This window comes from Hyperolius riggenbachi, chromosome 9, assembly GCF_040937935.1.
Source record: "Hyperolius riggenbachi isolate aHypRig1 chromosome 9, aHypRig1.pri, whole genome shotgun sequence".
NCBI lineage: Eukaryota > Metazoa > Chordata > Amphibia > Anura > Hyperoliidae > Hyperolius > Hyperolius riggenbachi.
Genome location: NC_090654.1, coordinates 252,726,924 through 252,742,702, shown reverse-complemented (window position 1 = coordinate 252,742,702; position 15,779 = coordinate 252,726,924). Strand labels below are relative to the sequence as shown.

The window sequence follows — 15,779 nt, the reverse complement described above, 5'->3', positions numbered from 1 at the left end:
TGCAAAATGGAAAAAATGCACCTTTATTTCCAAATAAAATATTGTCGCCATACATTGTGATAGGGACATAATTTTAACGGTGTAATAACCGGGACATATGGACAAATACAATACGCAAGTTTTAATTATGGAGGCATGTATTATTTTAAAACTATAATGGCTGAAAACTGAGAAATAGTGAATTTTTCCATTTTTTTCTTATTCTTCCTGTTAAAATGCATTTACAGTAAAGTGGCTCTTAGCAAAATGTACCCCCCAAAGAAAGCCTAATTGGTGGCGGAAAAAACAAGATATAGATCAGTGCATTGTGATAAGTAGTGATAAAGTTATAGGCTAGTGAATGGGAGGTGAACATTTCTCACGTGAAAACGACGGAACCTGAATGGGTTAATAGCTTTTTTGCATAGAGATAACAACTGAAGTTTCTCAACTCTTCCTGTACTGGAAACAATAAGACTGATGTATCTGATCTTAATGTTTTATTTCTTAGCTGTACTACACATACAAATCATAATATCATCATTTTTTTTCCGCTTCAGTGTCTCTTTAACCATTTCAGTGATGTTCTGCTAAAAACAAATTCTGGGATAGCAGCTTTCAAGCTGTGAGGAATCTTTTAGAGCAAAGTAGAAACGCTGGCTTTCAGACCACTTTAAGAATATTGGATTTAAGCACTGAGAAGATCATAGAGGCTAATTTGTTTTGCGCTGTAGTCAGTGATTCTATTTTCTCATGCAACAAGGCCTGCCAGGGGTCTATGGGGATAGGCTTGTAAAATAGAAAAGATAATATTTTGTATACTTGACACCAAAACCTGTTAAATCTTGGGCAGGTCCACCAAATGTGTAGTATGTTGCCCAGCACTCGACAACCACAGAAGCAGAAAGGATTGGTGGAGGGAAATATTTTAGCGACACACGCTGGTACCAGCGAGTCAATTTTATAGGCTGTCTCTACTATGTGTAAGTTGCAGGAGCAACTGGAGATTCTGCACCAGATGTTCGTTCACTCTTCCTTATCTTTAGAGCAAGAGAGAACGGCCTCCCAACTAGCGAAGTATGAGTGTGATACAGGGGGTGATGACCTTGATAAAAAACATTTCACCAATTGTTAGTATGAAACAGGGCCCTAAGCAATCTGAATAAACTTTGGTATCTACAGTATATAAGGAAAAAAGGGGTGTGTCTTCAACTAAAGGAATAAAAAAAAAAACACTCTAAACCTGCGTGCCAGTATTAAAGATGATTCCTCCCATGCTGCATGAGGCACTTTTTTGCACAACAATGACGGGGTAAGAGATGTGTTTACTCTTTTTTTGGTTATCTCTTCTTATTCTGCCCATAACACACTCTCTTTTCCTTTGTTTTGTACTAATGAAAAAAAAAATCTTCTTACAGTTCCCCTTTAAATGCATTTTATATACAGCCTAAAGCACCTACTGTAGTTTTGGTCTGGCCACAAATTACCTCTAAAGGTCAGTCTGTAGCTCAGTAAAGAAGGATTTCCAGAGCTAGTCTAGTTAAAGCGGACCCAAACCAAACATTTTTTTTATAAAAAATATTTAGTTGCACCACTCTGACACATACAAAGATAAATAAACACTCCTTCAAGCCTATGAGCATTTCAGTGCATGCTTTTCACCCTTCTCTTTTCATAACTAGGATTATACTGGGGGCAGCCATTAGCAATTCCTCCTTTGCCGGACACCACCAGTTTGCCGGATTTTGTCCCAAGGAAGGGAGGGGTTTCTCCAATAAATGTAAAATATTTTATATTTGTCATCATGCAGCTGAAAAAAGGCTGCTATTTATTATTATAATTTAGAAAATAGGTTTTATTTCTGGAATCTTGTATTTTTAATTTGGGTCCACTTTAAGGGGAAACCTCAGACCTATGGCTACTCCCTGCTTGCGACAAACTCGCGTATTTGGTTGGGACCACTCATTTGTAAGAAAAAGGAGACCTACTGAAAAACACTAACTATTAAATAAAGGGCCATGGCTTTTGGGCAACTTTACTATACCTATACGGTTGGTGATATGGATAATATTTTAAGCTGGGTCCCCTATTTCTTACAAACTAGTGGTCATGACCAAATTGCAGCAAGCATGGAGTGCCCGTTGGTCAATGAGGTTTTGCTGCTGCCTCTCTTCGCCTAGATTAGCGCCGGATTTCCTAACAGTTACAATGGATGACTGCTCACACTGTTCTCTGGCTTACCCAACAAATGAGTTTCTTTTATTTCTAGAATCTATAAACATGGACTCTGCCGGAGGAAAAGTTTAAAGGACATTCAGGGTGAAACTAAACTGATGAGAAAAACAATTATATCTATCCCCTTCTCCTAAAAATGACTTATTTAGATACCCGACAGTTTTATTTTAGATTTAAATCTAGTTTTTAAGTTTTTACGGTTTCATTGTCTCTGCTTAATGACGCCATTATTGAAGTATGCCAGAGCTCTAATCTATGAGTTATTGACCCTTTTTATCTCTTTCCTGCTCTCAGAAGCCACTTAGGGCTCATTTCCACTATAGCGAATTCGCATGCGTTTTTCACATGAAAATTCGCATAGCAATACAAGTGAATGGGACTGTTTCCACTTGTCAGGATTCCTTTGCGTTTTTCTGTGCAGAAAAAATTCGCATGGCAGAGCCATCAGAATTCGCATACCGCATACCGCTATGCGAATCGCATACAATGTATTTAATAGGAAATTCGCATGAGTTTTGGGCATGCGAATTTTCATGCGAATTCGCATAGAAACAATGGAAAAGCACAGCAGCACTGCCATGGTTAAATTCGCATACATCGTCATCCATGCGAATTCGCATGAAAATTCGTATAGACCCGCATGCGAAATTCGCATCCGCATGCGAATTTTTACCGTGGCGATTCGCACCGCACAAGTGGAAATGCAGCCTTACTGACAGAAAAGAGTTTTATGGCTGTAATTACTTATCAGTGAGGGTTATGCAATAGTCTGACTCAGTCCTGACCCGGATAGAAACTGTCACTTGCATACCTGATGTTTAACTCCTTCAGGCCAGGAACCCACTAGAGAGCTTTTTTGAGTGTTTAGGGAGCACTTTAAATAGCTAGCGATTTGCCTGAACGCTCTAACAATGTAAATACATTTAACAAATTCCACAGTAGCGATTGTGATTAGCAAAATCGCAATCGCAGGACATGCAGCATTTTGGGAGCGTTTGCGCTTTAATGAAAAGCATTGAAGCGCTGGCAAATTGCTGGTGAATCGCTACACATAGCGATTTGTGTGCGATTTTAAATTACCGCACACTGTAAAAAAATGTAAATAAATTGAAAGGACTAAATCAGAATTAAAATCGCTAATCGCAAATCTCTATCACAATCGCTGGCAAAAAGCTGACACTTTTTAAAATCGCTACCAAAAATACCAAAACGCTAATTAAAAATGCTAGCGGTTGTGCTAGCGATTTGCAATTTGTAGTGGGTTCCAGGCCTCAGGCAGAGAAAGAATAAAAGGAACACAGCCTAGTAATTTGTGTGCTTGCCACTGTACTTAAAGAGAACCTGTACTGAGTAAAAATATTTAAAATAAACACATGAGGTAACTTCCAATGAACATTACATAGATACCTTGCCATCAGTTCCTCTCAGAAGCTCACCATTTTCTTCTGACAATTATCCCTTCCAGTTCTGACAATATTTTGTCAGATCTGAAATATATCAGTTGCTGTCAGTAAAATATCAGTTGCTGTCAGTTATAGCTGAGAGGAAAACAGATGTTAGATGTGAGAGACTAACCTGACGTGGAATAGCTACACCACTCGGACATATTGTCAGAGTGGGGGATAAGCAAAGACCTCCACTACAACTGGTGACATTTATAGATATGTGTCTCTTGACAAAAAGAGTCGCCTAAAAGGGCACTCTAAGTGGACCAAAGAGTCTTTTTATTTAAGAGTGACCAACTCTATAACTTTTACCTATAGGGACTGTCCGTACGGACTCAGTGTATATATATATATTGTTTTCCCTGGTATTCATTATCTCGGAAAGTGTATGAGGAAAACTGATGTACCAGGTAATGCCCATGTTTCCCTATGGCTCAAGTGGGCGATGTTACAGTTTAACTGTGTGCTGACCAGAAAGCTGTTATGTGTAATGGCCATTTTCAAAATGGAGGACGGAAAATTCCCTTGATCACAGTGAACAAACAGGACGCGGGAGAGGAGGTAGACACTGAGGAGTAGACTACATGGAAGGTAAGTATGACTTGTGTATGCTTATTTTGACTTTTAATGTTCACTTCAGGTTTTCTTTAAACATGTCTATCTCATCATGTCATATGTCACCTCGGTTGTCCTTTAAAACATAATCTACAGATCTAAAACTTCCAGACATCTTTTAATAAGAGATGGAAAACAAAAGTTTGCTTTCCTAAAACAGAAAGAATTTGCGATAATTCAGGTTGGAGTGAGCTTGAGATGTCTCCCAGTGCATCACTGCTGAATATATGCAAATTAACCATTGTTGCCCTTAGAAGCTAAACACACCTCCAGATCCACTGGAACGCAATGATGTGTCAGATTGTTAATTGTACAGAGCCATATTGAGCAGTGATGCACTGGGAGACATCTCTGAGCTCACTCCAACATGAATTATCGCAAATTCTTTCTGTTTTAAGAAAGCAAACTTCTGTTTTCCATAGCATTTTAGTAAGGGGGCTTTTAGGACCATTGTAGTCCCTTACACACTCCAATGAGTTCTGGTTCACCATGAGCTTGCTGGTTAGTCTGTACCTTAATAAGAGATCTTTAACTGATGCTGTAAATAGAACAGTAAGTAGCACATACTGAAACACAAGTCAAACCATCTTTTTTTCCCCTTTACCTATTAATTTGCAGACGTTAGGATGGTCAAACTCTTTCATAAAGGCGGCTTCTCTCAAGAATTCTTCAATATCACTGGAGCAGAAAATTTCCGCTGGCAGGGGAAAGGGAGAAAATGTTAGAAGAGGCGAGAAGTGCGGAGGAACAGGCTCTGAAATTAGAATCCGGAAGGCTCATTATATCTGTGCTGGAACTGAAATCTGTGCTCGTCTATTGGAATCACATCTAACAAGGTTCTAGCGATAAAGACGCCAGCAATGGTTTAAAGACCTCCCTTAAAGACCTCCATATAATGACCCTCTCTCGTCTGCTCTCCAATTTTGTGCCTATAGCAGGATGCGGGCATGCTCAGCCGTTCCTGGAACTGGGACAGGTCTTGTTAACTGCTTATTATACTCTTCGCAAAAAAATGGCAGAGATACAGGAGATGGAACTGCGGCGTTCATTCCATCATTAGCAATGAAAAATCCAACAAGCGCCAATCTTTGTCATTTACCAGCAAAACCTACAACCAACCGCATTTCTACCTAACCCTGACCTATAAAAGGTCTCTCTAATGAAGCCCTTCCATACACTGCACTAAGATATTGTCCTATATGTAATCTACGCTGTGGAAATTATCTTCTCCTCTGGTTTGCTCTCGTTACCTCCAACCACAGCCATTTTCAGGACTTCTCACGAGCATCACCTCTCTTCTGGCCTTCCATTTCAAACAAAACCTTAGGACTCACCTCATTAGGAAAGCAAATAACCTGATCTAGCTGTACTGACCCAGCTTGCTCTCCTCATTTTCTAAGCAGGCACAACGCCATGTACATTAAATCGATTCCACTTACCTTGTGTGTCATTCCTTTTGACCAATGGTGGTCAATTCATTAGACAAAGAACTCCTCAAGTAAGTATGATATCACATGAGGGCTTCGCTTTATGTAACTGGTCCAGCAACAGCACAATATAGTGCAAGTACTTTAATTATTCACAGGGGGCCCTCCCTCAAAGTTTTCAATCACAGGAAAGTATATTCTGAATCTGAAAAGTGCTTTGGCATGCTAGCCGCTTCTGGAATTGGGACAAGTCTTATTTATTGCTTATTGCTTAGAAGTATTAGTCAATACTTCTCAAAAAATGGAAACGATACAATGGAATAGAACTGCGGCACTAGTTGCATCATTAGCAACATGCGATCCATTAACTGACAATATTTGTAATTTACCAGCCAAACTCCAAAGCAGTCACATTTCTATCTTCCAGATTCTTATCCATATATATTTATATTTACTGGAGAATGCTCTGTTCCTTGGCTGGTTACAGATTTATTTTTTTGTTCAAATAACATACATTTTTCAGCCAATCTGACAGATTTTCATTCTGCAGAGTACCCAATGATAAACTGCTCAGTAGCAGTAGTAAAGCTAATTGGTTATGGAGGCTGACATGTTTATTTCCTTTTGAATAATGCACATTGCCTGGCTGTCCTGCTGATCCTCTAGTCCCTCTGATACTTTTAGCCAAGGACCCAGAACAAGCATGTAGACCGGATGTCTATGACAAATCTGACAAGATTAGCTGCATGCTTGTTTCTGGTGTGTGATTTAGACCCTACTGATCAGAAAGATCAGCAGGGCTGCCAGGCAACTGGTATTGTTTAAAAGGAAATAAATATGGCAGCTTCCATAGGCCTTAATGACGTAGCAGCCTACTAAGTAATTTTGCATGGGGAAGCAGAAAGGACATACTGCGCATTATGTCCGGATTACGAAGCAAGGGGAGTCGCTTGACTTGCGGAGAAGACGGGGAAGGATTACAGGAGAACGGCGGCTAACTGAGAGGAACGGAAGGAGCTCTTACTCCCCCCTACCCCCTGCATATTAGGATTTTTTGACATCTGGTATCCTTTAAGAGAGAGGAAGGAAGAGGACAGAATGAAAAATCCACCTTGGTGCTCAGATACAGCTGACCTGTTCTAGGTAGCGATTGCCGGTGCTCTCTTTCTGCAGGTCCACCACTCCTGCAAAACATATACTCCACCAATGTAGAAAAAGGCACTCCACAGGCTTCAAACTTGCGTTTGTCGTTTTATTGAGCAAGACACACTACATGTATCACTTGAGGAAGGGTCAGTTGACTCGTATCATGTAGTGTGTCTTGCTCAATAAAACGACAAACGCAAGTTTGAAGCCTGTGGAGTGCCTTTTTCTACATTGGAAGAGGACAGAATGGGAGGAAATTGCAGAAAGTCTGCCTCTTCCTGTATGAAATGTGGAGAGGAATGGACAATGCACAGAGGTAAGTGGTCCCAGCATGAACAGACCTCTGTGCTTACCTTCCATACCTTTGTACTGGGTCAGACATCATTTAAAGGTCATTTCCACCTCAAAGTGATATTTAACCAAGGAACCTAGTTAACAAATGTGGATAAATACCTGTAATCGTTATGAGAAACTATTGTTGTTATTTGACTACATCTTCCTCTGGTCACTGTTTGCCAACTATTGTTATTTGACTACTTGTTCCTCTTGTCACTGTTTGCCAAGCAAAGTACAGTACCCTGACAGTCCAGGCCAAACCTCTGACTACAATGCACTGAGGGGGACATTTATCAAGAGTGTCTGAGACAAAATATTGGTAGGTTTTTAGAAATCCGTGCAGAAGTGCCTCAGGCATCTTAAGAAATCATTACATAGTGCAGTTTCCTTCTAACTCTGTTGTAAAATAGGAGGAGTCGGCAGGTCTCTCAGACCGTGCAGTGTGTGAGGGAAATTGCTTTTGCTGAGGTAACCAATACATCTGCTGTATTGATACCGGCAGGCTCTGAGTGAAGAATTCAGCAGGGGGAGGAGCACTTCACAAATCATGCCTAGCCTGCACTATCTGTAGAACTACTATTAAGCACTTCTTAACTGCTCTACGACCACCTCACGCCAATGGGTGGCTGCAGAATGGCTCCCCCAGGACCGCCTAACGCCGACTGGCATTAGGTCCTGCAGGCGGGGATTAGCAGAGAATGCCTTTTTAATAAAAAAATACTGCTTGAATAATTAAAAAAAAAAAAAAAAAAAATCTGCAGCAGCAATCAGATACCACCAACAGAACTCTGTTGGTGGGAAGAAAAGGAGACAAGATTAATTTGGGTGGTAAGTTGTATGGTCGTGACTGTTGAAACTGTGAAGTGCTGAATTGTTAAAAAAAAATAAAAAAAAAAATTGCATGATATCTAGGGGGGTATAAACCTCTGGTCCTCAAGTGGTTAATCTGCAGCAGTTTAGGGATAGATTTGCACTTTTCTTAACTGTAATGCAGCTCTAGAAATTCACTCTAAACTGCCACTATTACATAGGTTTTAAGAAGTTTCTTATTATCATGCAGAACAGCCCCCCTGCTGGTTAGATCTGTTTAAGAAGAAAAAAAATGTGTCGGTAATGCTTTGATAAATCTGGCCCTGAGAGTGCTGTGTCACAAATTTATTTTACAAACCTTCCCAGCAACTTATACATTTTTTAGATTTTCCTTGGTTGCTGGCAAATTACATTTCGATCTGGGTGCTCATATTACTGGAGGGCTCCAGAGAGACATCGTTCTTAGAATTTCAAGCATTGCCCAGCTGTTGCAACTTTTACAAAGCCAAAGGAAGAATTCCAAAACTGAAAAAAATAAATCGGTCATACTTAAATTCTTAAAGGAATACAGAGGTTAAATAAAAAAAAAAAAACATTAAGAGGCCATACATAGATGTGGAAACTTTTGCAAACAGGAGGTGTAGGCTCTGTCCCGAGAGGCTCCATCTGCTTGTAAAATCAGTCCGGTATACACCGCGACTAGAGTAGGTCAGCAACCTTTGAACCGGATGTAGTTGTGCTGCACATGCACAATGTCTCGGTGCTACAGCTCTGTCCGCGCTCCCGGTGCTCTGGTGTTCTCACCATGCTCACACACATCACATTAAGCAGCTCATGTGAAGGTACTGCACATGCGCAACACAACTAGTCATTTTCAAAGGTTGCCAACTTACTCTAGTCATGGCATGTACCGGATTGATTTACAAGCAGATCGAGCCTCTCGGAGAGAGAACTGACACCTCGGTAAGTATTTGAAAACATGCACCTATGTATGGCCTGTTTCCCCCCTTTTTTTTGCCTTGGCATTCCTTTAAACATAGATAAAAAATATTTTTGAGGTATAGAAGTTTGGGATGGATTTTGAATACTCATACATTCATTCTTCAATACCAATACACATTTCTATGAATAGAGGTCTAATGTTCTATACTGATGCAGGACACAACACTCACTCTTCAGCATCTTCACAGCAACCTTCTGCAAGGAACCGTCTTCCATCTTTAACTGAGCCTCTCTGACGGAGCCAAACTCTCCTGGGGGAAGAGGAAATTCCACAGTGAGAAAGAACAACCTCATCCTTATTCCAGGAACTCAGTGACCGTTATTCCTCATCACCACCAACCTTTTCCCAAGGTCCTCCCTAAGGTGAACTGCTGCTGTTGGATGAGGACATCTGTAAGCTTGGACTTCAGCTCATCACATATCCCGATACTGTCCACTGTAAGTTCACAATAACATGGACATTTTTACATTTAGCAGACATGACCATAGTCTTCATATTAGAAAATTAGTCCAATGGTGGCAATACATTTTACAATTTTTAATTTTTTTCAACCCGATAATTTAGTTCGATTATTCCGTTAGATCGAATATAAAGATTTTTCCATCATGTCCGATCAGATTTTTTTTCGAATAAAACGGGATAATCGTTCGAATTTCTTGATCGAAAAAAAAAAATTCTACTTTTGTTCAATTCGATCATTTAGATAGGAAAAAATGGGAAAATCGACCATCTTTATTATATCGTGTATGGGCACCATAAAGGTGGCCACACACACTATACAATTTTTTTTTTTTTTTTATTCGATTCGAGCATTCCGATTCAATTTTCCGATTGATCGGAAGTTTCGATCAGAATATTCAAGGAACCACACATGTATTTTTGAGATTGCCGCAATTTCGGGATAAAAGGTAGTAAACTCCGAAAACATTGGCGGGTTAGAATCAAGAGTTAAAATCAAAAGAAAAAAGTTAATAAATAAAGTTTGGCATGTATTAAATAGTTACAATTTTTTTCTGGTTGAATACAATTTCACAATCCATCACACACCATACAATTCTTGATAAAATTGGTCTGAATTTTCCAACATGTCCAATCTCTTAAAAAAAAAAATTAGAAATTCGATCAGATTTCTTGATTGACAACAAATAAAACCTTTTTTTTCGGAACAACCGATCGTATTTATCTAATTGGTGTAAAATTGGATCTTTTGATTGTATGGTGGTGTGGCCACCTTTACTACTAAAGGTGGCCACACACGATACAATAAAATGATCCGATTTTACGGCACTTCGATGAAAACGATCAGATCTCCCGAAAAAAATCGAAAGCTTTTTTTTCATTCGAATGAAAAATCCGAAAAATCAGATTTCCCATTTTTTTCTATTTTTATCTATCCGGAATGCCAGATATTTTTCTTCAATTTCTCTAAAGATTGTATGGTATGTGTTAGATTGTCAATTTATTAATATAAACACCCAAGCAATTTTCTCAGAGTTTCCAATCATTTTTGTGTTGGTACATTGGTCATATTTTTGAAATGTTACAATCAGTCAGAAAAACTGATTGCAAATCTTATATTAAACAGATATTTAAAAAATTGTATGGTGTGTGGCAACCTTAACACTGTTAACCAATGAAGTTATTTAGTGACACAGGGTATCCAGTGATTGAGAACCAGAACCATTAAAAGTATAAATTATTTAGTCCGTGTTTTCCCATTATAAAATCTTTCCTCACCCAGATTTAGGGCTCATTCACACTAGAGGCGCTTTTTCATTTTTTTTAAGCGCATTTTTTCACAATCGCCCTGAAAGCGCTTACACAATGCTTTCCTATGCGCTAGTTCAAATTGGGGGAGTTCAGTTCGCTTTCCGATCTGAAAAGCGCTGCATGGACCATTTTTGGGGCAACTTTGCGATAATGGGAGGTATAGGAAAAGCGCAAAGTTCTAGAAAAACCGCTTTTGCCAGTGATTTTGTGGGCGTTTTTTCCCCTGGCAATTTAAATGTGAAGTGTTTCTGGGATTTTTAGGTCCTTTTCCCTTTAAAAATAAGGCCTAGGACACTTAGAAATCGCAGAACGCCCAAAAAAGCGCTTAGAAAAACGCTTACCAAAAACGCCCAACGCACAGAAATTGCCAGGAATCACAAAAAAAAAGCGTAAAAAAAAAACACCCAACGCGATGGTGGTGACATCTTTAACGCTGGCAGGTGCATCACTACGGAATGCTTGTTTCCTGAGAGTTATAAAGCCAGTACAAAATATACCTGGTCAGCCGGGTTCTCTGGGGAGGAGAATGCCACATAACTAACCAGCCGGAGATAAATATCACTGGGAGGGCAGGTTTACGTTTAATATCCAGCAATATATAGCTATAGGAAAGGTTTCTGATGGTAAAACCTGGAAAATCACCATAAAAGTTGGTATCCTGGATAATTTACTGCATTCTGCTATATGTCACTACAGGACCTCTTTACTGCATTGTGCTATATGTCACTACAGGACCTCTTTACTGCATTGTGCTATATGTCACTACAGGACCTCTTTATGTTTTGTTTCTGCCTGGACTTGTGATTTAACCTCTCTGAATACAATGGACATATTGACTTACATGTTGCTTCCAGCACCTCAGTACCTCTTCTGTTAAAGGACCTGGCGGCTGTAAACTGGATAACCGGACCCCCACGGCCCAACATGGAGCCAAACATGTGCCTGTGGAAACATCAATATTCAGGCTTTAAAACACTTTATCATATGAAATGTACTTATTTTAGAAATGTAAAGGATCACTATCGTGAAAAAAGTAGGTAGTTGAAAATTGACAGAACCGACAGGTTTTGGACTAGTCCATCTCTCATGGGGGATTCTCAGGGTTTTCTTTGTTTTCAACAGCATTTCCTGAACAGCAGTTGCAAAGTCTAAGACCCCATTCACACTTACAAAACGCCGGCGATTTTTGCCTGCATTTTGCAGGAGTGATTTTTCCACGATTTCACGCGGAAAAATCACTGAACACTGCAGCGATTTTGCCTCGATCGCGTTTAACGCTTCTATAGTACTGAAACGCGATCGCCGGGAAATCGCCTGAAAATGGTGCAGGCGACGCCTTTGCGTTTCACGTTTTTGCCAGTTTGCCCGTAAGAACGGACCCATAGGGTTTCATTACGCTAGCGCTTTTGAAAAGCGCTAGCGTTTGAGCGTTTTGCTGAAATCGCGGCAAAACCCTCTAGTGTGAATGGGGCCTAACTGACAAAATAGTGTGCAAGTGAGTAGGGAGGCTGGCTGGTTCCTTACTATTTTGGCAGTTACACTGCTGTTCAGGAAATGCTGTTGAAAACAAAGAGAACCCTGAGAATCCCCCATGAGGAGCTGGCGCAAAACCTGTCGGTTCTGTCAGATTTTAACTGCCTACTTTTTTCATGATAGTGGTCCTTTAAGGATAAAGCAAAACACAACATGAAATAGGCAACCAACAGCTACATGTGCACAATACAAATTAGCATGTGCTGGATCTTGCCAATATAACTTGCACAGAGTATTGGAATCAGAGGTGGATTTGTATTTTTAACATATGAAATACAAAATAATGTATAGCATATTTTTTTTAACCTGGAGTACAGTGTTAAAGTAGTGCCCTTACCACAAGTAGCTTGTAAGGCCTCATTCTCACTAGTGCGCTTCTGTCCGCTTTTCAGCAACATGTATCAATGTAATATTGATGTGCTGATAAAAAGTGTAAGTGGAAATGAGGCCTAAGAGCCATTTTACACCAAGGAACTGGAATATTTGTACCCACAATAAATAAAGGTCTTGACTCTGTTGTCTAGAATTCCTGCTGTCCACAAATCTACAAGATCACCGTTGTTTGCAATAGTAGTAGCAGTAGAGTGTGGCAGCGTGTTAGCCATCAGTAAAAGCAAGAAGTTTTGAATCAGGATGATACTATTTATTGGTTAACTTAGAAGAAAAACTGTAAGCCTTCGGCTATGAAGCAGTCATCAGACTTGATTCCTGTATACTCACAAAATTTAGAACACAGCTTATATATATTGGACATTAAAAAGGAGATACTGTTTCAACTACCCATTGATGAAGGAGGCCTAGCTCTACCAGACTTCAAGAAATATTTTTTGGCTGCATAGCTAGTGACAGACAGATGGTGGTTCAGCCAAAATCGGCATAATCCGGTGGTGGAGGAGGCACTGTTAGGATCCTATTTTGTGGGAGCTACAAGTCAACCACTGCGTGATCGCATGACACACCACAGATCCACTATTAACAGCAGGAAAAAGGATATTTCAAAATATACTGATCTCCCAATACCAACACACTTTTGTTTACCTGGACACAGTTTAAACGATTTTCGCGTCACTGTATTAATGGGTGGCTTCAAATCGGGAAACATGAGACTAACACAAGAAACTAAGTTTATACATTGGTTCAAAACTGTAGAAGATGGTTTAAACAAGGACTCTAACTTCTTGTGTTGGTACGATGGGTTTTAAATGCCAATTCTTTTAATTAAAATTTTTCTATCTTTTCATTCATTTTTGTGCCATATGCTGTGTAAGATGGAATTCACTGTCACTATTCATTTTATTTGCTTTCAGGTGCTGGCTTTAAATGCCACAATTCTCTTATGGCCCATACTCACGGGCTACAAATGTCGCCGCAACACGCGGCGCGCTCGTGTTGCAGCGACAGGTCGCCCGTGAGTATGTGGCGTTGCACAGGCGCACACCGCAAACTGTCGCTCGTCGCTGATGTCGCCGGGCGATTGAACCGCTCAATCGTCTGGCGACAGTCGCCGCAGCAACTCCGCCGCAACTGTCGCTAGTCCGCGTGAGTACGCGGACTAGCAACAGCAACAAGATCATTAATCCATTGGGCTTCCGGCGGGGGGAGATGCAACAGCGACAGCTTCCGCCGCATCAGTTGCCAGGTCCCTCCGCCGTGTGTATGCGGAGGGACCTGGCGACGAGCTGTCGCCGGCCTGTCGCGGACACGCTCACATGTGCTGGCAACAGGCCAAAAAGTTGCCCGTGAGTATGGGCCATAAAGCTTAGAATTAATGGTGCATGTAACCAGGCCAGTTACCATTTGAATTCGGAATTTACGATGTCTCCCCATCACCAGAGTCTGCTGTATGTCATGTTGAGGATTCTATTGATCTTATCAATTTAGATAGAATGCCTGGGAAAGCCTCCTCAGTAAGAGTTAAGGCATCTAATTACATTTATGTTTGCTAAAGAATGTTTCTCCTCTGTATGTCAGTGTATATAAGCTGTGTTTTTCAGTTTTGGTCAGGAGCCAGTACGACGAAGGCTTTTTATAAGTCGAAAGCTCACTGTTTAGCCATCTCTAAGTTAGCCAATAAATGGTATCATCCTGATTCAAAACTTCTTGCTTAGGATCCTATGAAAGGCTCACAAATCTTAAGTTTCGAGATACCAAAAGGGAACCAGGTTCCACATCACTAATTAAAGTAACGGTAACTGCATGGAAGCATGCTAATAAACAGTTTGCAAGTCCTGGGGCTTGGTCTCCTTAACCCAAATATCCATCACCTTACAGCAATTCCTGATCCAATCATTTGGGCCAGGAAGGAGAATGACATCACTTTACAACAATTCCTGATCCAATCATTTGGTCCAGGAAGGAGAATAAAAATCTAAGTCACATTAATAATAAACTTAAAATATTTAATGAACCAAAAATAGAATTCAATCTACCTAAAAAAAAAATGCTATTTAGATATTTACAACTACGACATGTGTTTTACTACCAGTTCTCATCTGACAATTTTTGTGTTACTACTAATAGATTAGAGGACTCCTTGCTACAAAACTCTCTGGATAAACCCTTGTCAGCCATCTATTTTGAACTTATCATGGCTAACAACTACAAGATTGACAGGTGTAAAACTAAATGGCAGATATCCCGTTGCTTGCAGATCAGGACTGTGAGGATATACTTGAAGAGTATGTACAAACGGCAATATCTGCTAAGGATCGTCTCACCCAATTTAAATTCCGACATAGAATTTACTATACACCACAGAGACTGGCTATAATAGACCCTACCAAAGACCAATTTTGCCCCAAATGTAGAAGAGAAACAGGATCCTTTCTACATATGTTTTCTGGAACTGTCACCTTGTGAGGAAACGTTTGATGGCGGTAGAGAAAATGCTTACTACTCTACTTAAAAAAACGATAATACTCAACCCTAAAATGGCGTTACTTGGTATTGTAGAAGAAACGATTAAAAAACAAACATAATAAAATTCTCTTCCAATTGCTTTGTTTTTATGCCAGACGTGAAATCCTTCTAAAATGGTCAGATACAGCCCACTCCCCCCGCAAAAAACAATTGGATTATTTACATTAACAAAGCAATACCACTCTACAAAGTTACCTACAATAGTAGAGAATGCATAGCTCCCAACTGTCCCTTTTTCGGAGGGACAGTCCCTTTTTGGGAGCCCTGTCCCTCTTTCACCCTCATTTGTCCCTCTTTCAGGACGTTGTCCCTCTTTCTATGTAAATATATATATTTCTATACTAAAAATGTGTTTGATTGACTTTAAACTTTATTCCCATCCTTTAAATTGATAGATTACTAAATTTTAAAATGTTGCTATTAAGGAAAATAATCCAGGATAGAAAGGACCAGTGTAGTTTGAATTATAAAATAAATTTTTTCTTATGAAATCTTTATGGTATGCGTGACTAGAGGCGTGGTGAGGGCATGGCCAGGGGTGTGATGGGGCGTGATCAGGGG

At 40.0% G+C, this 15,779-nt stretch overlaps 1 protein-coding gene across 1 annotated transcript in view; it reads right to left on the bottom strand.

The window, feature by feature from the left end:
- The window catches only part of TYRO3 (TYRO3 protein tyrosine kinase), a 325,717-nt gene that overhangs the window by 74,521 nt on the left and 235,417 nt on the right, over window positions 1-15,779 (bottom strand). Inside the window, exons 12-15 of the mRNA XM_068254301.1 lie at window positions 11,608-11,708; window positions 9,336-9,431; window positions 9,166-9,246; window positions 4,879-4,971 (exon numbers count right to left, since the gene is read on the bottom strand). Of these exons, the coding sequence (XP_068110402.1) occupies window positions 4,879-4,971; window positions 9,166-9,246; window positions 9,336-9,431; window positions 11,608-11,708 (371 nt within the window). The remainder of the gene's footprint in view (window positions 1-4,878; window positions 4,972-9,165; window positions 9,247-9,335; window positions 9,432-11,607; window positions 11,709-15,779) is intronic.